At 43.8% G+C, this 24,310-nt stretch overlaps 1 protein-coding gene across 1 annotated transcript; it reads right to left on the reverse strand.

The window, feature by feature from the left end:
* Window positions 1-265: 265 nt before the first annotated feature.
* On the reverse strand, window positions 266-22,667 carry LOC141568033 (signal-regulatory protein beta-1-like). Its single transcript, XM_074317249.1, has 6 exons — window positions 22,555-22,667; window positions 16,373-16,738; window positions 6,189-6,509; window positions 5,299-5,619; window positions 1,471-1,580; window positions 266-860 (listed from the first exon to the last, which is right to left on the reverse strand). The coding sequence occupies exons 1-5, from the start codon at window positions 22,655-22,657 to the stop codon at window positions 1,474-1,476; spliced, it is 1,218 nt and encodes a 405-aa protein (XP_074173350.1). The 5' UTR covers window positions 22,658-22,667; the 3' UTR covers window positions 266-860; window positions 1,471-1,473.
* Window positions 22,668-24,310: the final 1,643 nt, after the last annotated feature.

Consider the following 24,310-nt stretch of genomic DNA (forward strand, 5'->3'; position numbering starts at 1 on the left):
AATATTAAATATTGTTTAAGGATTTACACGTATGTTGTAAAGTTATAAAATTATGCTAGAGAATGATAGCACAAAATTCAGGACAGATTTTTCAAAAAAACCCCCAGAGAACCTACAGCAAAATGTTACTTTTTTTTAATGGTCATCGTTACTTTTATTTATTTAATTTTTTTTTTTTTTAGGTCTGATTACTTCAGTTTTTATTTTTTCATTTTTTAAAACATTTTTTATTAGTTTCAGGTGCACAAAACAATGTAATCGTTAGACATTTATTATTTATATCCCTCACACAGTGACAACCCCCTTCCCCCATCCACTACCCCTCTGACATCACATACAGCCATTACATTTCCACTGAAAATGTTACTATTTTATAAAGAGAAATGGTGTGTCCATGGATATTTTCTTTATTATTCATTACATATTTCAGAATAGAAAAATGCTTATTTAACAGTGATTTCAAGTCTATATGTGTTAAAATGAAATCATACTTGCAAAAGCTCTGGATAAAAGTAAAATCTGTTCTGAATTTTAAGGGTTGCTCATGATCAGGGAAGGATGGAAACCTGTTGTCTTCTCTTCTTGATTCTCTTTTGGGTGGAGCAGGGCCAGTTGAAGTTCAATGCACAGGGTCCAGACATGCCCGAGTCCCCACGACCAAAGTCCATCCTTGACTCAGCTTTATCATCGGAGAGAAGGAACATCAGGAGGGTGTGAGCAGGGAGCATGTCCGTGGTGGAGGTGGGGCTGGCGGGGTGAAGGGCAGGTCCTTGGGTAACCTGCAGGTCCTGGCAGCTTCCTCTCCAGACTTGATCTTCTTGGAGAGAGCAGGAGGCAACGTAGTACAGGGCAGACAGGACCTGTAGGATAAATCAGTCATTCACCAATGCATTCATTCATTCATTCATTCCACAAACATTTATTGAGCACCTCCCAAGTGGCAGCATCTCTTTGGTCTGGATTTGAGGTGCAGATCAGAAATCAAGCCCCTAGTCACTGCACCCCAACACTTCTTTCTGAGATCTGAACTTACTTACATTCTTCTTTGCCACTAGTCAGCATCTCCAAGTCCTTCACACAGGTTCTATTAGCTGATTTTGCCAATACTTTCTTATCCATTCCAAAGACATAGCAAATAAAAACTGAAATATATAATCGTTTATAGGTGGACTCTTTGGACTTTGGGTCTCAAAGCTTTGACCTTCATCCTATGGCTACACCTTGGACCATCATCTCCAGGATCTCAAGGAACTTAATTTGAAAACCTTCAAACTACAGGACACTACACAATGTGTAAGAATTGGAAGCCTCTGAGAATTTCAAAGACATTTAGAGGAAATGAAAGTATTCACAACCTTCTCATGAGGCTGAATCAGGCTTCTGGGGACCATGTGACTGTGGGTGCACCTTGGACTCCTTTTGCCTGCCCTGCCCTTTCTCTGTGAGGACTAAAGCCTGCCCCCAGCTCACCTGTCACAGGTTCCACCACCTGTGCATGTAGGTGACTGTGAAACTCATCACCAATAGCACCTTGAAGCCCAGGAGGAAAGCCACAAAGATAACAGCAGGTGCCTCTGGACCTACGAGCAGAAGTAGACAATGGGGATCTGTGAGTTTAAAAACCTCAGTGCACTCAGGAGACAGAGGGGACCCATCTGCACCCAGAGGTGGAGGTGTTTGTCTGTGCTCCCAATGGGCTTGTAGGTGGTGTGGGCTCCTCTGGACAGTACGAGGTTGGCCTGGACGAGAGGCTGTGCCTCATGTTGCACCTTACAGCTGAGCACCCGCTCAGACCCCTGTAATGACGTGCTCACCAACTGCAAGCTTTCCAGGGTGTAGGTCCCATCACTATTCTGCTTGGACGTGGGTTGCTCAGCTCCCTTAACCTTATGGCAGTTCTCCCCCAGGTGGATGCACACTCTGTGGGTAGAATCTGCACGTGGCAGGTGATGGCCACCAAGTCCAAGGAGGGTGAAGACAGGGACACTGTCCCTGCAGGTGCAACTGACACAGCCCAGGAAAAGCAGACAATTACCATAGGAAGTCTGGGTGGATGCCTGGGGCTCCCTGATGTTAGAATCACCTTCCCAGGGCCTGCCCCAGAGGAGGGCGGAGGTGTTGGTTATCAGATGTGCGCATGAGTAAATGCCTGATGAGTGAGTGTGAATGCATGTGCGAATGCATGCTTGGAAGAGTGGATGCAGGGGTGGGGAGTAAATGGGATTCTGAATGGGATCTAACCCATTCTACTTGTTTCTTTCTTTTCCAAATTGGCCATCTAGTCACAGGTTACAACATGAGTTAGATTGAGGACATTATGTTAAGTGAAACAGGCTCATCACAGATTGACAAATACTGTATGATTTTATCTATATGAGTTATCAAGAGGAGTCATACTCAGAGAGACGCTCCCCCAGAGGGACCAGAAGGAACACAGCCCTGTCACCCCATTTTACACACCTGACCTTGGGAGCTGTAAGATAATAACCTTGGCTTGTGTTAAGCCACTAAAACCTTGGTTGCAGTGGTGATAGGCATCTAATCCATGGAGGCCAGAACATTTTAAAGGACAGATGAGATTAAAGGGACAGGCAGGAATCACAGTGCATAACTTCTGGGTGGAAAACATAAGAAAGAAGGAAGAAGTGCTGTTTTACAACTGAATAATGAAGGGAAAAAGAAAAAAAGGGAGAGAGGGAAACCTAGGGTCCTGAGAAGCAAAAGAAGAAAAAAATTTGAAGAGTCATAATCTTTCTCCCACTATCAAAACCAACCAATAAACCAAAAACTCTGTTAACATACCTGGAGTAAGCTATACTCACAGAGAGAGATGCATTAAGATAGAAATATTGTAAAACACCCCAGTACAATAAACATGATCGAAAAGTTGTGCATTCTCACACCAGGCCCATTGGACTGGAACAGCAGTGGCTGGAACCCTCAGTCACCGGGGAGGGCTGTGACATCCCAGTGCAGAGGGTCACATAGACATCTAGCACTTGCTCCAGCCAGCCAACCTAGACTACCCAAAAAACCAGTTTCTGCCTTTGTACTTAGCACGCGTGCTAGGTCAAACACACTGAGAACACCTGAAAGTAACCATCCTGTTCCGAGCTCTAGTGGGACATAGAGACTCCAAAGCAAACCCAAGCTGGTCCCGACAAGATGGTGTAGACTCACCTCCCTTCTCTCTCTGTTCAGTACAACTCTGACCCCTAGAAATGACACCAGGTACAAGCAGAGGAGGACAGTGAAAAGAGGAAGAGAAAGGCAGAATGGCCAGGGACCTGAGGACTGGAGGAAGAACACGTCATCCAGGCACCGTAGGTCCCTGTCTCCTAACTCCCCAGGCGCAGAAGGCAACCCATATGTGGCATTAGAAAAATGAAAAAGTCTGAAGTCAGTAATGTAAGTTCCCACCTCAGGAAATGAGAAAAGGAGGAATGAAATCAACTGAAAGTAACCAGAAGGAAGGAAATAATAAAGGAAAGAGGGGAAAATTGAAAACAGAGAAACAATAAAGAAAACCACTGAAACAAAAGCAGGTTCTTTGAAAAGATCAATAAAATTGAAAAACTTCTATCAAGACTGAGGAATAAAAAAGGAGAAATGACACATTTCCTCTATCAGGAATGAAATGGGATATTACTACAGACACTGAAGACATCAAAAGGATAAGAAGGGACTATTAGGAACAACTCTACAGGCAGACATTTGTGATTATTGCTGGCTCATTGTCACAAATAAGGAGACAAAAACTGTGCTGAGACCACTCACAGTCACTTGGGTGCTTTGTGCAGACTCAAACTCCACATCCTCAAGGATCGCCTTCTGGAATTTCAGAGTAGTAGGTTTAGAGTCCTGCTCATACAGATGGAAAAGTCAGTAAATCAACCAATGACAAGTGGTGGCGAGGATGTGGAGAAAAGGAAACCCTTGTGCACTGTTGGTGGGATTGCAGATTGGTGCAACCACTCTGGAAAACAGTATGGAGTTACCTCAAAAAATTGAAAATGTAACAACCTCATGACACAGCTATTCCACTCCTGGGAATCTATCCAAAGAAATCCAAAATGCTAATTTGAAAAAGTATATGCACCCTTATGTTTATGGCAGCACTATTCACAATATACAAGATATGGACACAACTGAAATGCCCATCGATAGGTGATTGGATAAAGAAACTGTGGCACATTTATACAATGGACTATTACTTGGCTATAAAAAAGAATGAAATCTTATCATTTGCTACAACATGGATGGTCCTTGGGAATATTATGCTCAAATAAATAAGTCAGACTGAGAAAGACAAATACCATATGATCTCATTTATATGTGGAATCTAAAGAACAGAATAAATGAGCAAGCAAAACAGAAATACACTCAGAGATATAGAAAAAAATACTGTTGGTTGCTAGATGGGAGGGGGTGGGGGTGGAGGAGAAGGTGAAGGGATTAGAAAGAGCACATTAGTAGACACAATATAGTCATGGGGATATGAAATACAGTGTGGGGAATATAATCAACAATGTTGTGAAGATCATGGAAGGTGCCAGATGGCACTGGACTTATCAAGGGGACCACTTCATAGACAGTGTAGATGCCCGACCAATGTGCTATACAGCTGACTGAAGTAGAATAATATTGTATGTCAACTATAAGAATATATATATATATACACACACACACACACACACACACACACACACACACACACCTATAGTCACTGGAGGTGGGCATACAGAAGATAGTCAATAGTATTGTAACAGAGATATACGATGTCAGAGGGTTTAGATTGGGGAGGGGCAATTATCACTTTGTGAGGGGTGTAAATGTTTAACTATTATGTTGCTTTGTACACCTGAAACTAACAAAATGAAATGAAATGAAATAAAATGAAAGATTAAAAATAAAAAGAAAAGTCTAGGATGCAATACAGACCAGGCAGCAGGCAGAAAGAGCTAGGAGGAGGATGATGGGCTGACAGGGATGGTGAGCGCAGTAACTGGAGGTGAGGAAAGCACGAGGCAGGGTGCTGTGAACACATGATCTCCCTCCCTCGCTTCTCTTTCTTCAATGTACATTGATGTCAAAAGATCTAAAAGATACATACCATGCTCTTAGCAGTGATCATTCTGCAAGTGTGGGATTTCTGGGACCAGAGCTTACTTCAAAAATCTTTCTATCTATAGACGTCTAGATTATTCTATAGTAAGCATGAAATAATACTTATCACTTTTTTAAAAAGAAGATAAAATTTAAACAGAGGTGGAGTGGAGGCCTCCCTCTGGGTTTTACCTGTGCTCTGGTCCTTCTGGTGGTCAGAGGCCTCCAGGGTAAGGTATTTGGTGACCGCCGGCTGCCCATCCTGCTCCACCTGGCAGGTGACCACCACGTCCTGCCTGTGGGCAGATAAAGTCACTAGAAGCCAGCTTGTTCTGTTAAAAGTTCCATCATTGTTCTCAGTGAGGGTTGAGGTGGTTTCTGTTTGGGACAAGTTTCCGTTCTCCAACCACGTCAGCTGTAGGCGCCGGGGGTAGAACTTCTTCACACGGCACGCAATGACATTCACCTGGTTCCCTTCCACAGGCTGTTGGGTAACATCCAGGGTGGGCGGAACTGAAACAACACAGGGCAGAAGCTCTGACCTCAAAGAACAGACAGATCACAGGGGAGGGCTCCATAACTTAGCTCCTCCCACAGCGAGGTCCTCACCAAGGACACTGCTAGGTGTCAAGCAGGCAAGCACTAACAGTACCCTCTGCATATGAAGGAAAACTCTAAACACAGTGCCCTGCACCCAGTAGGTACTTAAGGACTGGTAGCTCCTATTAGTGTAATATGAGTGAAATCAGCAAACACAGGCCCTGGCAGGCACTGGGAACGTACTAACTGTAGCCAAATGAATGAAATCACCAAGCACATACGGGCTTGGCTTACAGCAGGTGCTCAGTAATTAGATTTGCTATTGGTAAAGTAGATAAACTACTGAGCACAGAGCTTGGCATGTAGTAGGTACTCAGCAGCCACCAATGAACAGAACGGAGTGACCAGCACATCTGGATACCTGGTGAGGGGAAGAACTGTTAAGAATATTCCAAGAAAATCAAACTCTGGAGCAAAGAGCAGGGGGAAGCAGGCTTGGAGGAAGGGGCCAGGTGTGGGCTGGTGGGTGGGAGGGGATCTACCTCGGATGGTCTCAGACAAGTTGGCAGTCCCATGAAGAGGAGGGCCTCCCTGCAGGGTGACGTGGTCCACCTGGCAGATGATCTGGGAAGGGACATCCCCGAGGGCCAGCACCAGCCTGGCTGTGCTGGAGATGCTGTAGGAAGCACTGTCTCCCTCTGGGTCCACGGTGGTCTGGGAGGCTGGGAGCTCATTTTCATCTTTGAACCATTTCAGGGCGATGTTTCGGGGGTAGAAGCCGTGGGACTCACAGATGAAGGTCACTGTCTGCCCAGGTGGGGCCCTCCCTGTGGCGCCCGATACCACGGGGGGAGAGGGTTTGGCTACAAAAGGAGCAAAATGAACAGTAACCATGATCGTGATTATCACCACTAAGGATAAGCATGTGACACTGTTTAGAAGCTTCTCACATATTATTTTTTCATTCTTCTAACAATGCTAAGAGGCTGGTGTCATCATCTTCATCTACAGAGGAGGACTCCCAGGTCCCCCGAGGTAAACTCTGAATAAAGGGGAGGTCAACATGCAATTCCAGGCCTGAGTTCAAAGCCCACTTTCTTTGCAGGTGATTCCCACCAATTTGGACCTAGGAACAAAGTCACTGATCACACTTCATATTAACTGTTCCTAGCTGGCTTCCAATCCTCTCAGACTACTGATGGGTTTGTGATTGTCAGCACTTCACATGTGGGGAACCTGAGGACTGGAGGGTAATTGAGACTTGCCAAGACCTTCACTCACTGAGGATCTGCTCTCTTACCAGGTCACTGTATCCTAACACCATCCTGCACAGGTTGGTGCGATTATCCACTTTCTGCAGGTGAGGAAACTGAGTCGCAACAATGGGTACTGGTGACAATTTTGAAATATTACCTCGATTTATGGTGCTACTCTGTGCTGGGTTCCTTTCCACACTCCTAAAGGGAGTCCATGATTATTACCATTTTATAAACGAGAAAAATGAGGCAGAGAGATATGAAGGGAGTATTTCCTCACCACATACGGTCCCAGGGATATGTCCTGGGGGCCCCCAAAATTTATGTGCATGAGCAGAGCAAGTGCCCCACCTTCACGGGCCTGACACTGACCACTGCCCTCCCCTTATCTCTCTGAGACTCTTGATTTCAAAGTGCCCAGGCCTAGGGACCCTGTAGTTATTAATGAGAGAAGTGGGCTCCTGACAACTGAGTCTAGAATATGAACTCTTGCACAGACGGGCCTCAGTCAGCCTCTCAGAAATGGCTGTCCCTCCTCATCCTCAGTCTGTAGACACAGGAAAGGGGGCGCATGGTGTTCCTGGCATTGCAGTGGTGCCTCTCTGCTCTATTCAGGCTGCTGTCCCCAGACTGCTCAATGAAGGAGAAACACCACAATGAAGGGCATAAAATCTCCTGAAAGCCGAAAAAGGTTTTTAATTAAAGTGTAGTTGGTATACAATATTATATTATTTTCAGGTGTACAGTCTAGAGATTCAACATTTATAAGAGACCTGACACAAGTTCATGTACTTGCCACCATGCGCTTACATTTGTAGCACTTTACAAATGGCTTGGTAAAGTTTCATAACCTTGGTATATTAGTGTCTCACAGCTGTGTTCGTGTCGACCTATGGCGTTGTCTTGTTGAGTGGCGTTTATTATTGTTGTTGCGTGTTTTGTGTGCTGTCGCAAGAATGTCTGAGCTTGAATTAGAGCAACTAACAAACATTAAATTTCTTGTTAAGCTAGGCAAGAGTGAAAGTGAAATCAGGGACATGTCAGTTCCAGTTCACGGGGATAATGCCATGTAGAAAAGGGCAGTGTACAAATGGATTAATTGTTTTCCTGAGGGAAGAGAACGTGTCACCAATGACGAGAGGTCAGGGCGGCTAGTAAGGAGCAGAACCGATGAAAATGTTGCAAAAATTCATCGAATTGTGCGTCAAAATCATCAGCTTACTGTGAAAAGCATACCAGGCCAAGTAAACATCGATAGAGAAGCACTTAGGAAAATCTTAACTGAAAATCTTGGCATGAGAAAGATGTGTGCAAAAATGGTCCCGAAGGAGCTCACCGATGAACAAAAGCAAAGGGGAGTCAAAGTTTGCCAAGTACTTTTGGAGAGGCAAGACGATGTTTTGGGCTGTGTTATCACCAGTGATGAAACGTGGATGTACCCACACAACCCTGAAATAAAGCGTCATAGGGCACAATGGAAGTCAGTCAATTCAACACAACCAAAAAAGTTCTGTCAGTCCAAATCAAGAGTCAAAACGATATTGCTAACCTTTTTTGATATCAGAGGGATTATTCATTATGAATTTGTATGAACTAGACAAACAGTTAACAAAGTTAACTACTTGGAAGTGCTGTAAAGCTTAGTGTGAAAAAGTTAGACAAAAATGACCTGAAGTTTTTGCCAACAATTCATGGCTCTTGCATCACAACAATGCACCAGCTCACACAAAACTGTCTGTGAGGGAGGTTTTAGTTAGTAAACAAATAACTGTATTGGAACAGCCTCCCTACTCACCTGATCTGGCCCCCAATGACTTCTTTGTTTTCCCGAAGATAAAGGAAATATTGAAAGGAAGACATTTTGATGACATTCAGGACATCAGGGGTAATACGATGACAGCTCTGATGGCCATTCCAGAAAAAGAGTTCCAAGATTGCTTTGAAGGGTGGACTAAGCACTGGCATCGGTGCATAGCTTCCCAAGGGGAGTACTTCAAAGGTGACCATAGTGATATTCAGCAATGAGGGATGTAGCACTTTTTCTAGGATGAGTTTGTGAACTTAATTGTCAGGCCTCTTATACCGTACAGTGTGATCCCTCCAGTAAGTCTAGTAAGCATCTGAAATCATGAAAAGTTATGATGTTATTGACTCTATTCTCTGGTGCACTGCATAACTGTGGCTTATTTATTTTATAAGTGGAAGTTTGTACTTCTTATTCCCCTTCACATTTATCACCCATTCTCCATCCCCCTCCCTTCTGGTAACCACCAGTCTGTTCTCTATAGCTATGAATCTGTTTCTGTTTTGTTTCTTTAGAGTCCACATATAAGTGAACTCATATGGTATTTGCCTTTCTCTGTCTGACTAATTCCACTTAGTGTAATACCCTCTAGAACATCCATGTTGTCACACGTGACAAGACGGAATACTTTTACTTATGCTGAGCCACATCTTTTAGGAACAGGGTCAGCACATCATGAGACATTTGTGTATCTGTCTGATCTGGGACATAACGTTCCCCTGTCTCCCACACAGGACTTTTTTGTTTTAGTGAAGAACAGAGTAATACAATATTTTTAAAGGAGAGGGTTGGCGCTTTCTCCAATCTTTGACAAACACATTGAAGTGTGGCAGAAGCAGGGGCCGTGAGTCTGGGGCTTGGAGAAGACAGGGCAGGGAAGACTCAGATGCTTGGGCTTCAATCTTGGTGTCCCTTCCTGCTCAGGCCAAATCCCCTCTGAGTGTTAGTGTCCTTATCTGACAAAGGGGTAACAGAAGGCCTCTCCCTCACAGCACTGGTTATAAGCAGCAAATGCTATGACGAAGACAAAACATCTGGTACGCTGCTGCTCCTTTGCCCCCTCCCGCATCCTTGGTTCTCACCCAGGGCAGGCAGCTTGGGGTAGAGGAACAAGAACTTTTCCAGGAGGCAGCAGATATGAGTGGCAATGGGGCCACATGCCAGCTGCGATGGCCTAGGCAAGGGATGCACCACCGGGAACTCTTGTAATACCTGCAAAATCAGGATAAAATCACCTTTTCAATGGACATAGATGTGGTGGGGGAGACTCGGTTGCTGAAACATCTAGAAGGAAACCTTGGCAATATTCACACAAATTAAAATGCATGTCTCCTTTCACTTAGCAAAGCCAATATCAGCGGGCATCTCCCACTTGAGGAGAGTGACACGTGGACACAGTTTTCCACGCAGCTGTGTTTTAGTAGCCTGTTATATCCATCCACAGAAGACTGTAAATGAACGATGCTGTCTCCATACACTGGAGCGCATGCAGCTGTTGAAACAATGGGGAGTTCTACATGCTTATAGGAGGTTTGATTTGGGGTGATGGGGCTGAAGGTTGGACCGGTTTCCAATCACCTCAGGTATCAGGGTGTGAATGTGAGGGGCATCTGAACCTTGGGAAACCAATAACAAGGCAAAATGTAGGCTTTCTGTTCAATGTTTTGTTGTAATAACTTTTTAATTCAGTGCTTCCTATGCACCAGGCTCTGTAATACAAGGAGTGTTTATCTCTCAGGCAGGAAGAAGCTGGCCTGGAATTAGAGGGGGTTCTGGAATGATCACCTCAATCAATGGCCATGTTAGCACGGCCAAGGACCCTGTCACTTTGTTGTTTTTTTCTTGCTTAAAACAACACAAATTTATTATCTTACAGTGCTGTATGTCAGAAGTCCGTTATGGGTCTCACCACACTAAAATCAAGGTGTCAATGGGGCCAAATTTCTTCTCTAGGTTCTAGGGGAGAATCCTTTTCCTGCTTGTCCAGTTGTCGGTAGCATTCTGTTCCTTGTGGTTGTAAGACTGATATCCTGCTTACTGGCTAGCTGTCAGCTGATGGCTGTTTCCAGGTTCTAGATGATACTACATTCCTTGTCTCATGGCCCCAATAACAACTGATCAAATCCTCACACTGCATTTAAAAAAGATTTTTTATTAAAATACAGCTAACAAAAGGATATCAGTTTCAGGTATACACTGCAGTTATTCAACATTTATATACCTAAGGAAGTGATCACCATAAGTCCAACGACCATCTGACACTACCACAGCATTATTGACTATATTCCCCATCCTGTACGTTACATCCCCGTGACTCATTTGTTTAATACCTGGAAATTTGAACCTCTTATTCCTCTTCACGTTTCCGCCTTTTCAAAATTTTCAATTACACTTAACATTCAATATTATTTTACATTAATTTTAGCTACACCATGGTGATCAGGCATTTATTTAATTTAAGAATTGATCCCCTGACTAGTCTAATACCCACGTGGCACTATACATAGTTATTTCCATATTATAGACTATATTCCCTATGCTTTACTTAACACCCCAATGACTATATTGTAACTACCAATTTGTACTTCTTAATCCCTTCACCTTTTTCACCCTGTCCCCAACCCCCGCCCATTTATCTCCCTGATACATCTAGTACCCATCTGACACCATACATAGTTATTACAATATTATTGACTATATTCCTTATGCTATACTTTACATCTCCATGACTATGTTGTAACAACCGATTTGTACTCCTTAATCCCTTCTCTCTTTTCATCCATCTCCAACCCCCCCTCCCATCTGGCAACCATCAAAATGTTCTCTGTATCTATGAGTTTGTGTTTTGTTTGTTTGCTCATTTTGTGTTTTAGATCCCACATATAAGGAAAAGCACACTGCATCTGTCTTTCTCTGTCTGACAACACCCTCCAGGTCCATTCATGCCAGCACAGATGGCAAGAACCCATTTCCTTCTGTGGCTGAGCAATAATCCATTGTATATATGTACCACCTACTCTTTATCCACTCATCCGTTGATGGACACCCAGGCTGCCTTCACAGGTTGGCCACTGTAAGCAATGCTGCCATGAACACATGGATGCATATGTCTGTTCAAAGTACCATTTTGGGTTTTTTTGGATAAATACCCTGAATTGGGTACTAGCTCTCTTGTTATAGCCTTTGTTTTAAAGACTATTTTTTCATTTCCATTTTCATGAAATATCTTTTTTCCAATTCCTTTACTTTCAGTCTGTGTATGTCTTTCTATCTGAAGTGAGTTTCTTATAGGCAGCATATGTAAGGGTCTTTTTGAAAATCCATTCTGCCACCATATGTTTTTTGATTGGAGCCTTTAATCCATTTACATTTAAAGTAATTGTTGATATACATGTAGATACTGCCACGTTCTCCTTCTCCTTCCTCTCTTCCTTCTTCTTCTTCTTGGTTCTTCCTCCTCCTCCTCCTCCTCCTCCTCCTCCTCCTCCTCCTCCTCCTTCTCCTCCTTCTTCTTCTTCTTTCCTTAATGTAGCCCCACTAAGATTCCCTGTAATTCTGGTTTGGTGTTCGTAACTCCTTTAGATTTCTTTTGTCTCGAAGGCTCTTTATCTGTTCTTGGATTCTAAATTATAGCTTTGCTGTTAGAGTAATCTCGGTTGTAGGTCCTTGCTTTTCATCACTTTGAATATTTCATGCCAATCCCTTCGGCCTGCAAAGTTTCTGTTGAGCAATCAGCTGACAGTCTTATTGGAGCTCCCTTGTAGGTAATTAACTGCTTTTCTCTTGCTGTTTTTAAGATTCTTTCCTTGCCTTTAAACTTTGGCATTTTAATTATGATGTGTCTTAGTGTGGGCCTATTTGGGTTTATCTTGTTTGGGACTCTGCGTTTCCTGGTCTTGAATATCCGTATCCTTCACCAGGTTAGAGAAATCTTCTGTTATTATTTCTTCAAATAGGTTTTCAATACCTTGCTTTCTCTCTTCTCCTCCTGATATTCCTATGATGCGAATGTTGGTGTGCTTGATATTGTCCCATAGTCACCTTAAACTGTCTTCATGTTTTGGATTTTTTTTTCGGTGTTCTGATTGGGTGTTATTTGCTACTTTATCTTCTAAATTGCTGATTCAATCTTCTGCTTCATCCAGTATACTTTTATTCCTTCTAGTGTATTTTTCATCCCAATTATTGTATTCTTTATTTCTGACTAGCTCTTTTTATGTTTTTATCTCCATTTTTGTGTTTCCTATTTCTTTGTTGAAGTTCTTCCTGAGATCATTGAGCATCCTTATAAGCAGTGTTTTGACCTCTGCATCTGGTAGACTGCTTGTCTCCTTTTGTTTAATTTTCTTTCTAGAGCTTTCTTTTGTTGTTTTATTTGGGACATGTTTTTTGTCTCCCCATGTTGGCTAGCTCCCTGTGTTTGTTTTTATGTATCAGGTACATTATATATGTCTCATGGTCTTTGCACAGTGGGTGTATGTAGTAGGTGTGCTATGAGGTTCAGTAGCCCAGTCTTCCTAATGACCTGAGCTGGGTACTCCAGGTGTGTCCCTTGTGTGGATTGTGCATGCCCTCCTGTTGTAGTTGAGCCTTGGTTGCTGTTCATACATCAGTGGGAGAAACTGATCCTCAGGATGATTGGATGTGAGGACTGACCATGACAACAGTGGAGGAATTGCTGTGCAGAGGATGACCCTATAGAGCAGGATTTGCTTTAAGAGAGTTCTGGTGCCTGCTCAGTGTGACCCTTGGGTGTTTTGCCCATGGAGACTGGCTGGGTCCGAAGCTGGCCACTGGGTGTGCCAGCCTTGGGGCTTCCTGGGTGTGGCTGCACTGCAGGCCAAGTTCAGCCGCAGCCTGTGCCTTGTTTGGGGCCACCTGGCATGAGCCATAAAGCGATCTGCAGATGGCTGCCTCCTGGGCTGAGTTGGAGGAGCCATGAATCAAGGCCAGCTGTCTCTAATGCCGGGCTTAGGACTGCTCAGCAAGAGACATGGGACATGCCAAAGCAAGATGCTTCTTGTTTGCGCTTTGTGAATCTTTGAGAGATTTTAGGAAAGTCGATAGCATGAGCCAAGGCAGGCTGTTTATATAGAAAAGCCACTGGAAGTGGTTTGGGTATGCCCCAAATTTGGGTGGTGTGGGATCTCAGGGAATCAGGATGAACACACATTGTTAGCCAGGTTGATGGAGACTGAGATATGGTGGCTGCCTACATCTGCATCTGGGAGTGGGGAGGGTTTAACAAAGAAACAATGGCATCTGCCTCGTCCTCCTACCAGGATAAACCTGTCCCTCTAGCACTTTCCCTGAAGCCAGACAATTTGGTTTCTCCCTGTATGTCCTTGGCACCTTTCGAGCTGCTGTTCCAGTGCTGGAGCTCAGATAAAGTGGGTCCATCAGTGAATAAGTCCACGTGTAGGTTCTTTAAGAGGATCACCTAGAATTGCAGCCGCCCTCATCTCAGTCAGCCATAAACTCTGCTGGTTTTCATGGCCAGAAGTTATGGGGATTTCTCTCACTGGCACTGAATCCCTGGGTGGGGGAGCCTGGTGCAGGACTGGGACCCCTCGCTCCTCCTGGGGGAACTTCTGCAGCTTATGTATCCCTCATGATTTTTAATTGCCACTGTCGTGCAGGGACTCATGCGGGGTCTCTGGTCCCGCTCCCCACATAGGAATGCAGGATATGGTGAGGCCAAAAAGGAACACCCACGAGCCATAAGTAGGGGAGTCACACCACTATAGTCTCGCTGGCGGCTGGGTTGGAGACACAGGAAGTCGGAGCCACAAGATCCGCTACTTGCCATCTGCTTCTCTGCCAACCAACCTCACTTGCTAACTGCAATCCGCTGTGCTAACTCAGCCACCATCTTCTTGCTAGCCCCCATTTTTTGCTAGCGTAGCCACAACAGTTACATCAGTGGCCAATGGTTCACTGGTTACAGCTGATGGGCAACTAGCCACAGCTGACGGCCATCCAATCAGTTGCTGGCCATTTACTACCTGAGCCAGCACCTTTTCACATGAGGCCGAGAGCCTGGAAACTGCTCTCTGGGGCTCTGTCCCCACAGTCACACACATCTGTGGGACCAGACTGTTCCACATCTCCACCTCTCCTACCAGTTTTGAGGTGGCATCTTTTGTGTGTCCTTAGTTGTAGGACTTTGGTTAAGCTAGAATTCAGGCAATTCTCAATGATGGTTGTTCTGTAATTTAGTCATAATTTTGATGTGGTCATGACCAGAGGTAAGCACAGCATTTACCTACTGTGCCACTTCTTGGCCTTAGGCTCCCATTCTGTACGTAAGGGTTTGGGCTGGATGGTTTAAAGGTTCTCTGTGTGCTGACATTCCAGGATTCAGGATCCTGGGCCTCTTGCAGAAAAATCCTACATAAGCATCTATGACTGACTCAGTGACATGATCCCTAAGTCACTCACATGGGGATTCTCTTCCCTGGGTGAGGGATATTGTGAGGTGACCCAGTTCTGGTCAGGTCTGAGGTTTCAGTGACTGTGTGACTCAATCCTTAAATTACAAGGGATTTTTTTTTTTTAAAGACAGCCACAGTGACTGCCCAATCTCTGGGTGCCTTCTCCAAGCAGGGCTGTCAGAGTAAACTTTGAGTCTGTGTCTCTTGGGGATTTCTCAGTGCGATGGTTCTGAAGTTGAAATAAAGAAACAAGATCTCCCCCTCCCTGCGCTGGATGGATTTCTCCTCACTGGAGGGAAGAGAATGAAGCTTCATGGAAGAGGAGCCTTTGCCTGCTTTGTTCACTGCTGCTGTCACAGCTCTCAGAGTGCAGCCTGGCCCCTAGTGGTGCACAGTGAGTGTCAGTAAAGAGAAGCCTGGCCACACTGAGGGGGGCTCTCTCTGGAGGCAGGGGTGACGTCTGTCGTGTGATGGGGCAAGACACCCACATTCTCAGCTCCCTCCTCCCTGGAACCAAGGAGGTGGGTGGGAGCCATGGGCTGTGGAGCCAGGCAGATGGAGGTTCCAGGGTTTTCCCTGCATTTACCAGCTGTGGGGCCTGAGTAAATAGCATGACCTCTCACGGCCTCAATGACCCTGATCTGTGGAAGGGGGGAAATCAGACCCCGAGTCAGTGTATGACTGTCATGCAGGGGACCCAGCAAGCTGCGCCATTTGTTGTGCAGGGAGGCCTGCGGGGTCTCTGCTCCCACTCCCCACACAAGAACGCAGGACATGGTGAGGCCAAAAAGGAACACACACGGAGCCATAGGTAGGGGAGTCATACCACTATGGTCTCAGTGGAGGCTGGATCCACACAGTCCGCAAACCGCCATCCATGCTTGCCAGCCCAGCCGCCATCTTCTTGCTAGCCCCCATTCTTCCTCTTTCTGCTAGCGTAGCCACAGCAGTTATATTAGTGGCCAATGGCTCACTGGTTACAGCTGACGGCCAACTAGCCACAGCTGATGGCCATGCAATCACAGTTGATGTCCATTTACTACCTGAGCCAGCACCTGTCTATGTGAGGCCGAGAGCCTGGAAACTGCTTTCTGGGGCTCAGTCCCCACAATGACTCTGAGCACTCACCTCCGAACCTGATTCTTAACTGTTGCTCAAAGAACAGAGGTCATTGTTATTGACTTGTTGTCACACCCCAGGGGAAAAAGGAGCCTATGTAGCTCTGTACTCACCACTCACAGTGAGCCGAGTACCTGCTCCAGACTTAAACTCCATGTCGTCAGGGTCTTGCCTCCGGAACCTCACACAGTAGTAGGTACCGGTGTCTGCGGGGGTGATGTTACTGATGCGGATGGAAAAGTCCGTGTTGTTTCTCCTTGTGGCGTCTGCAACAGCTGTTACTCGAGGGAAGCGGGTTCCCTCATTTACTTTGAAACTGTAGATTAACATCCGGCCTGGCCCTGTCCCCCTGAACCACCGGATGGGCCCCACAGGAAGCAGGGAGGTCACGGTGCAGGGCAGAGTGGCCATCTCTCCAGCTGCGACCGACACTGACTTCTCAGGCTGAATCACCTGCAGCTCCTTCACACCTGCCCCTCCTGGAGGGAAATACAGCAGTTATTTATTCATCCTTATGTGATCCTGTAGGTGTTGTCCAGTGTTTATCAGCAACAGTTTTCATTCACTAAGCCCACACCGTGAGCAGACCTTGAACTGAGCAATTGAATGTGTCATCATGTGTAACCCTCACAATGAGCCTGTGAGACCCTGTTGGAAGTGAGGAAACTGAGGCACAGAGAAGTGAAGTCATGTGGCAGAGAGTGGGTGTGAGTGCTGAGCTCTGTGTGAAAGTGTCATGCTTCCCCCCAAATTTCTGGCTCTGCACTTGCTGACGTCATGGAGATTTGTACTTCTGGAGCTTTGCACTGGGTGGCATGATGAGACTTCTTTAGACCATTGAGTTGTGAGCAAAGGTGATAAATGTATTTTGTGGGATATGCATGTAACTACAAGCACATCTATAGATCAACTTGCCTTTTCAAAGTCCCACATGTTATGAAAATATCTGCTCCATCAGCCTGGGAACTTGAGTGACAGTGATGTACAGAGTTCCCAACAAACAATGAACTTGTGTAAATAAGAAGTGAAACATTATTTCAAATTCCTGAGACTTTCCCCCTGTAGCATAATAATGTTGTATTAGTTTTCTAAGGCTGCCTTAAGAAAATACCAAAATGTTAATGGCTTAAAATAACGGAAACTTAATATTTCTTAGTACTGGAGGTCAGAAGGCAGTATTGGTGTTCCTGGGCTAAAATCTGTGTAATTCAAGCTTCATTTCTTTTGCTGTCTCTGTTCCTTGCCTTCCAAATTCTAGAGGCCGCCCACATGCCTTTTCTTATGGTTCCCATCTTCCCATCACTCTAACTTCTTGTTTCCATTGTCACTTGTCCTTCTTTAAAGTAGACTTTTCTACCTCCTTCTTATATGGACTCTTGTGATTATATAGTGTCAACCAAATAACCTAGGATAATCTTTCCCTATCAAGAAGCATAACTTAATCCCTTCTCCAACATCTGTTTTGCATCAAAAGTAAAATATTCACAGCTTCTGGGTGGTAGGACATGGACCTCTTTATTGGGGGGGGGGGCTATTGTTATGTTTACCACACACATCTTTCTTGACTGGTACACAAACCATTTGTTATAACAAAAAAATCTATGTATGTGGCAATGTCACACAATGTGAATGGCAAGATGACATAGTTGAATTAGAAGAACCATGCTTGCTGTGCACTGGTGAAAGAATTTGCAAAATAAAAGTAGAAATCAATTAAGAAGTTTCATGATATATTCACAAATACAAAGAAATCAAACAACACAATCAAACTATCAATAGTCAAAGAAGAAATCACAGGAATATTTAGAGGATACCCTGCGGCTACTGAGAATGAAAACATAACATGCCAAACCTACGATGCAGCAAAAGCAGGGGTAGAGGTAACTTTACAGCTGTAAATGCAGACATTTAAAAGGGGAAACGACCATAAATCAATAACTTCACTATGTACCTTTAGCAATGACAATAAGAAAAGCAAAAATAAATCCAAAACTTTAGGTAGCAGAAGGAAGAAAATAATAAAAACTAGTGCAGAAATAAACAAAATATGAATAGAGAAACAACAGAGAAAATCAACAAAACCAAGAGAAATTCTTCAAAAACATAAACTCAATTCTCAAACCTTTAGTTAGGTTGACTAAAAAAAAAGGAGAGAAGACACAAGTAACTAAAATCAAAGAAATGAAAGACATTCCTTTATAATTTTACAGAAATAAAAGGATTATAATAAAGTACTATGAATAATTATACACCAATAAATTGAGTAACCCAGATGAAATAGACAAATTCCTAGAAACACATAACTTATCAAGATGAATCATGATGAAATAGGAAATGAATAGACACACAAACAGTAAGGATGGTGAATCAATAATCAAAAAATCTCCCAACAAAAGAAAGCCCCGGACCGCTTGACTTCACTGGTGAATTCTATACCTAACAGTCAAAGGAAAACTAACACTAATCCTCTTCAAACTGTACAACAAAATTTAATATGAAGGAAGACTTCTTAACTTATTCAGAGTCATTCTGAGACTCATTCTCAGGACAACGTTATCCTAACGGTGCCCGACGAAAGCACTATAAGGAAACTACAGACCAACATCTCTTATGAAAATGGATGCAACAAACCTCAACACAACACAACATTAGCAAACTGATTTCAACAGCATATTAAAACAGTAAATATGGTTTTAATTGGGATTTATTCCTGGAATGTAAGGATGAATCAACATAGGAAAACCAAACAATAGAATACACCACATTAATGGAATGATGAGAAAGAAAACCACATGATCTTCTCATTTGCTTCAGAAAAATCATTTGACAAAATGCAACATTTTTCATGAAAAAAACAACCGATAAACTGGGAATAGAGGGAAAGAAAAACTATGAATAGGGGGAAGCTTCCACCAAATGATAAAATTATATATGAAAAACCCACAACTAATATCATACTTGATGGTGAAACTCTGAACGTTTTTCCCCTAAGACCACAAACAAGACAGGGTTGCGCAACTTGCCATTAACATTCAACACAATAATGAAAGTTCCACAAAAAGCGATTAGAGAAGGAAAATAAATAAAAGGCATTCAAATCAGAAGGGAAGAAGGAAAACTATCTCTGGAACATTTTGAAGACCTAGAAAAGCTTATTTTGAAGTTCATGTGAAAACTGAACGTACCCCAAACAATGAAACAATATTGAAAATGAACATAGTTGGAGGACTCACATTTCCTGATTTAAAAACTTACTACAAAGCTACAGCAATCAAAGCAGTGTGTTCTCTCATTAGACTATATATATATATATATATATTCTCTCTATAATATATATATACACCCACACTCTCTATATAATATATTCTATTCAGATGAAATAGAATTGAAAACCTAGAAATAAACCTTCACGTATATATGGTCAAATGATTTTCAAAGATGTCAAAACCATTCATTGGGGAAAGGACAGTGTTTCGACACAATGCTGGAATAGCCACATGCAAAAGAATGAAGTTGAACCCTTATCTTACATCTTATACGAACATCAACTCTACATGATCATAGACCTAAATATTAGAGCCGAGACTATAAAATTTTTAGAAAAAAACTCAAGCGAAACCCTTCATGAGTCTATATTTGACAAGGATTTCTTGCATGTGACACCAAAAGCACAGGGAACAAAAGAACCTGTAAATCAGAGGAAAAGGCAGCTGTGGCACCTCATATAAACCTGTGTTCTTTTCCATTTCTTAGCTTCTCCTCAGAAAATGTGTGGTTCATCTTTGCAGAGTGTGAGGGGGTGAAACCCACCACTTGACACTATTTGTAACTACAGGTGCTTCTCAGGAGGCCACATGCTGTCCCTGGGCAGGTTTTTTTGGTGACAAGAACATCAAGTGGTCTGAGTTTTAAGTCTGGAGAAGAAGATTAAGGGCAGGGAAGCTGAACTGCTGACACAAAAAGGGGAAGAAATACGAATGAATCGTGGAGGAAATAGAGAAAGAAGAGAGAAGAGGGACGAGAGGGTTGAGGGCAGAAGGGAATTGCAAACGCTCTGCCATCTGTGCATCTATAATTCTCATATTTACATGTGTGGTCTGGGTCTTTCCCCTGAATTCTGAATCATATGTCCAGCTGTCCACTCACATTTATCCTTGGATGGAAATCAGTATCTCACAGTTCACACATACAAAACTGAATTCCTGAATTGCCCCACAGCCCTCTATATCTCAGCTCAGCCACCTTTATTCCTCCAGGAGCTCAGGTCCCAAACACCTGGAGTCTTGCTCTCCCACCCCCATCCTCTGCATCAGGAAAGCCTGTTGCTGCCCCATCAGCTGCATCCAAAATCTACATCCTTCCCCTGTCTCTGCTGCTCACCTGGGGCAAGGCACTTTTCATCGTTTGCATGAATGCATTGACATCTTAATGCAGTGGTTGCTTCTCTCTATGTCCTGTGGTAGTCTGTTCTCATTCAAATGCTAGAATAATTTAACACTCATGTTGGCTCATGTCAAATCTTTCTTCAAAACCCTGCAATGGCATCGTTTTCACTAAGAGCAAAAGCTTAAATCCCTGCACACAGCAGGAAGAGTCTAGCCTCAGGACCTTTGCACATGCTGCTCACTGTCAGGAAGGCTCTTCCCCAGGTAAACACATGGCTCACTCCCAACCTTCTTTTAATCTTGGCTCAAACTTCCTCTTCTCAGGGATGCCCACTCAACTACTCTGTCCATGATACATCTCAGCTGACAGACTTCCCAAATTTTCTTATCCAGCAATACCTTAATGTTTTTATTAACACTCATCCCTTTGCACTATACTATATTATTTAATTATTTATTATATATCTGTTGTTTACTCTCAATTCCCCTGTAAGACATGGGCTCCATGAGGGCAGCTACTTTGTCTGTTTTATTCACCAACGCACCCCAAGTTCCTATGACAGTTTCTGGCACATAGTGTGTATCCAATAAGTATTTATATGATGTGTGAATTTCACAGTGCGACCCCTCCCTGAGACCCTGGCGCCTATTTTAAATGGGTAAAACTGTGGAAATTATGTGAGAAACTCAGTTTCCCAACTAGACAACTTTGTGAAAAACAAGCATCTTGTGCATATTCAGGAAGCAGAAGAGCCCAGGAGCAGAAAACCACAAACGCTCTTCCCCACACCCACCCTTCCTCACATCCATTTGCAGAAGCGGCAGAAATCTCATAGGATGGAAGTAGGGTCCTTGTTCATCCCCTGAGCTATAGGATCAGATTCCGTGAGTTCAAATCATACCTCTGCCATTTACCCCTGAGTGACCTTGAAACTCTCTGTGCTTCTCTTTTCTACTCATTTTACCAAGAGAGAGGCTTGCTTGTCTTAAGAGTCTGAAGGAGGGTAGCAGTAAATTTACACACGTGAAAAGGAGGGAGGGTGGCTGAGAAACAGGAAGAACTAAACATATGTCTTTGTGTGTTTCATGTAGACTGAAAACTGATTTGAAGAGAACGATAGGAAAGCCTTTTCAAATATCCTGTGTGTGTGTGTGTGTGTGTGTGCTTCCTCACACACGCTATACTCATATGTACACACACATAAGTACATGCATTGACAAACATCTATAAAGCTATATCCCAGCATGCTAGTACACAGGTTGTTTTAAGGGTTGAATGAAATTATAATACATATTAAATGCTCAGTAAAAACAATGATACGTAGGAACAATCAAATGCATCATTAATAAAAAGTTCATGAGTACACCCAGCACAATTTGAACTCTGGTGTCTGATGGGTGGTGACAATTCTTTTATTTGCTTATCTGTGCTTACTGATTTTCTACACTCAGTCTCCCCTGAGAAGTCAAGCAGCATAACATAGTTCAAAAATGAACTCTGGAGCTGGCCTGCCTGGACTTGAATCCTGGCTGAACCACTGCCTTACATAGGTGACATTGGACAAGTTGCTCTCTCGCCTCAGTTTTCCCATCTGTAAATTCGGTAGAAGAGACATAAGTATCACACAGAGATGTTGTGGGGATTAGATGTGTCAGTCCACACAAAGCTGTGCTTGTTGTGGTTTGAAGCATCATCTACCTGTTTTGATGCCTCAGGAACCAGGTGCAGGTTATGGATCCACAGAGCCAATGCTCACATCCCTGATTTCAGGCTCCCAGATAATGCCCATCCTTGGCCTTCTGTGGCAGCCCCAATGACACACCCCTGTTTTCCTGGAGGCTCTAAAGTTCCAGGATGAGGAAGTAGTCCAGAAGCAGGGAGATGGAATTCTAACCCGAGGTGCACTCACCTGTGAGTCCCAGCAGTAGAGTCAGCAGGAGGCAAGGAGGGGGGTGGGGCCCGGAGGCAGGGACGGTCATCCTGGAGGCCTGAGCAGGCAGCTCTGTCCACATGTGAGCTGGGAGAACCGGACTCTCTGCTCTGTGAGAGGAGCGAAACCCCGCCTCCTGTGATATAAGAGGAACGGCCTAGGATGGGGTGAAATGGCAGTGAGACAGTAGCCTGTTTCTAGATTCTAGATAGTTCCTGCTTCTAGATTGTGAAATAGAACCAGACAGTGAAGGCAGCTACGTTGTGAGGAGTTACTCATCTTAATGGTTTCAGAGAGACTTGGACAGGCCCACAGAAATAGTGTTTCCTCCACCCAGGGGCCTCTGCTCTCTACTGGGCTCCTCTCCTCATCTGATGTCTTCATGGAGCTGCCCTATTTGGGAGCCCAGGCTAAGCAGGGTCCATAATTGTGGGCTGTGTCTCAAACTCCCCAGCCCAGGACCCTAGGATGTGGCCGGCTTGTGGCCTCATCTACACCAGCCTCACCAAGAGCTACTCAGCTGGAGGAAGGAACGGGGTTCACCTGGGCTCAGTGTTGGAGGAAACCAGGTCTGCCCCTGAAATGCCTCCTTATTCTAACCCTCAATTTGTGTACCTGGTAAAACTTAGTTCAAATGCAAGTGCAACTTGGACCTCAGGATTTGTAAGTACCTGCATCCAACAAAATGAATCATATCCTGACTTCTTTTAGGAGAGGAAGTGAGTTATACGACCCAGCATTACACCCCCAGCATTTATCTCAGAAGAATAAATCTTATAACCACACAAAAGCCTGTGCATGAATGTTTATAGCACTTCTCTTTGTAACAGCAGAAACTGGAAACAACCGTAATATCCAATAAGAAGTGAATTGTTAAACAAACTGTGGTGCGTCTGATTAAGGCAAATGCTCAACAACAACAAGGAATGTGTTATTTACACGTGCAACACTGTAAGTTTCTCGAAAACTTCAACTATGTTGAGTGAAGAAAAACAATCTCAATATGCCACGTAATGTACTATTCCACATATATCGCATTTTCAAAATTACAAAAAGGAAAGCAGATTGACTTTTGCAAGGGGTTTAGTACAGTGGGGATAGGGTCACTCTAAAGGGCAAGCATGGGGGGAACGTTTTGGGGGTCAAGTTTTGGGGGAAGAAATCTAGAGGCTTTTCTTATCTCTACTATTGGAGGCTTCCAATTCTTATCTAAAAACACCTAATAATTTTTTTATGGCCAAAATGGTTTAGAGTGTAAAACAGTGGTTAGATTTTCAATTTTTATTTTGGCAACTTTACAATTTATTTTCACAAACTAAAAAGAAGCAGCGATCATCTACTCTCACTATTATTTCATAACAGAATAAAAAGCCTTCATGTCAAAAAAGTATCATAAAGAATAAGGCTTTGGGATCTCCTCCTGCTTGACTGCCTTTGAACTTGGACTGAAACACTAACTGTCCTGGATGTGGAGCCCAAAGGCATTCAGAATGGAACCACTCCATCTACTGGGTCTCCAGCCTGCTGACTGGGGATCTGGGGACTTGTCAGCCTCCATATTGTGTGAGCCAAATCCTTATAATCTCTCTCTCTCTCTCTCTCTCTCTCTCTCTCTCTCTCTCTCTCCACACATACCCTATTGATTGTTTCTCTGCAGAACCCTGACTAATACAGACAGGGAGGCGTGTGACAGAGAACAAAGACCCAGAGCACCTCACATTCGAATTCTGGTTCC

Source organism: Rhinolophus sinicus, linkage group LG13 (genome assembly GCF_036562045.2).
Source record: "Rhinolophus sinicus isolate RSC01 linkage group LG13, ASM3656204v1, whole genome shotgun sequence".
Classification (NCBI taxonomy): domain Eukaryota; kingdom Metazoa; phylum Chordata; class Mammalia; order Chiroptera; family Rhinolophidae; genus Rhinolophus; species Rhinolophus sinicus.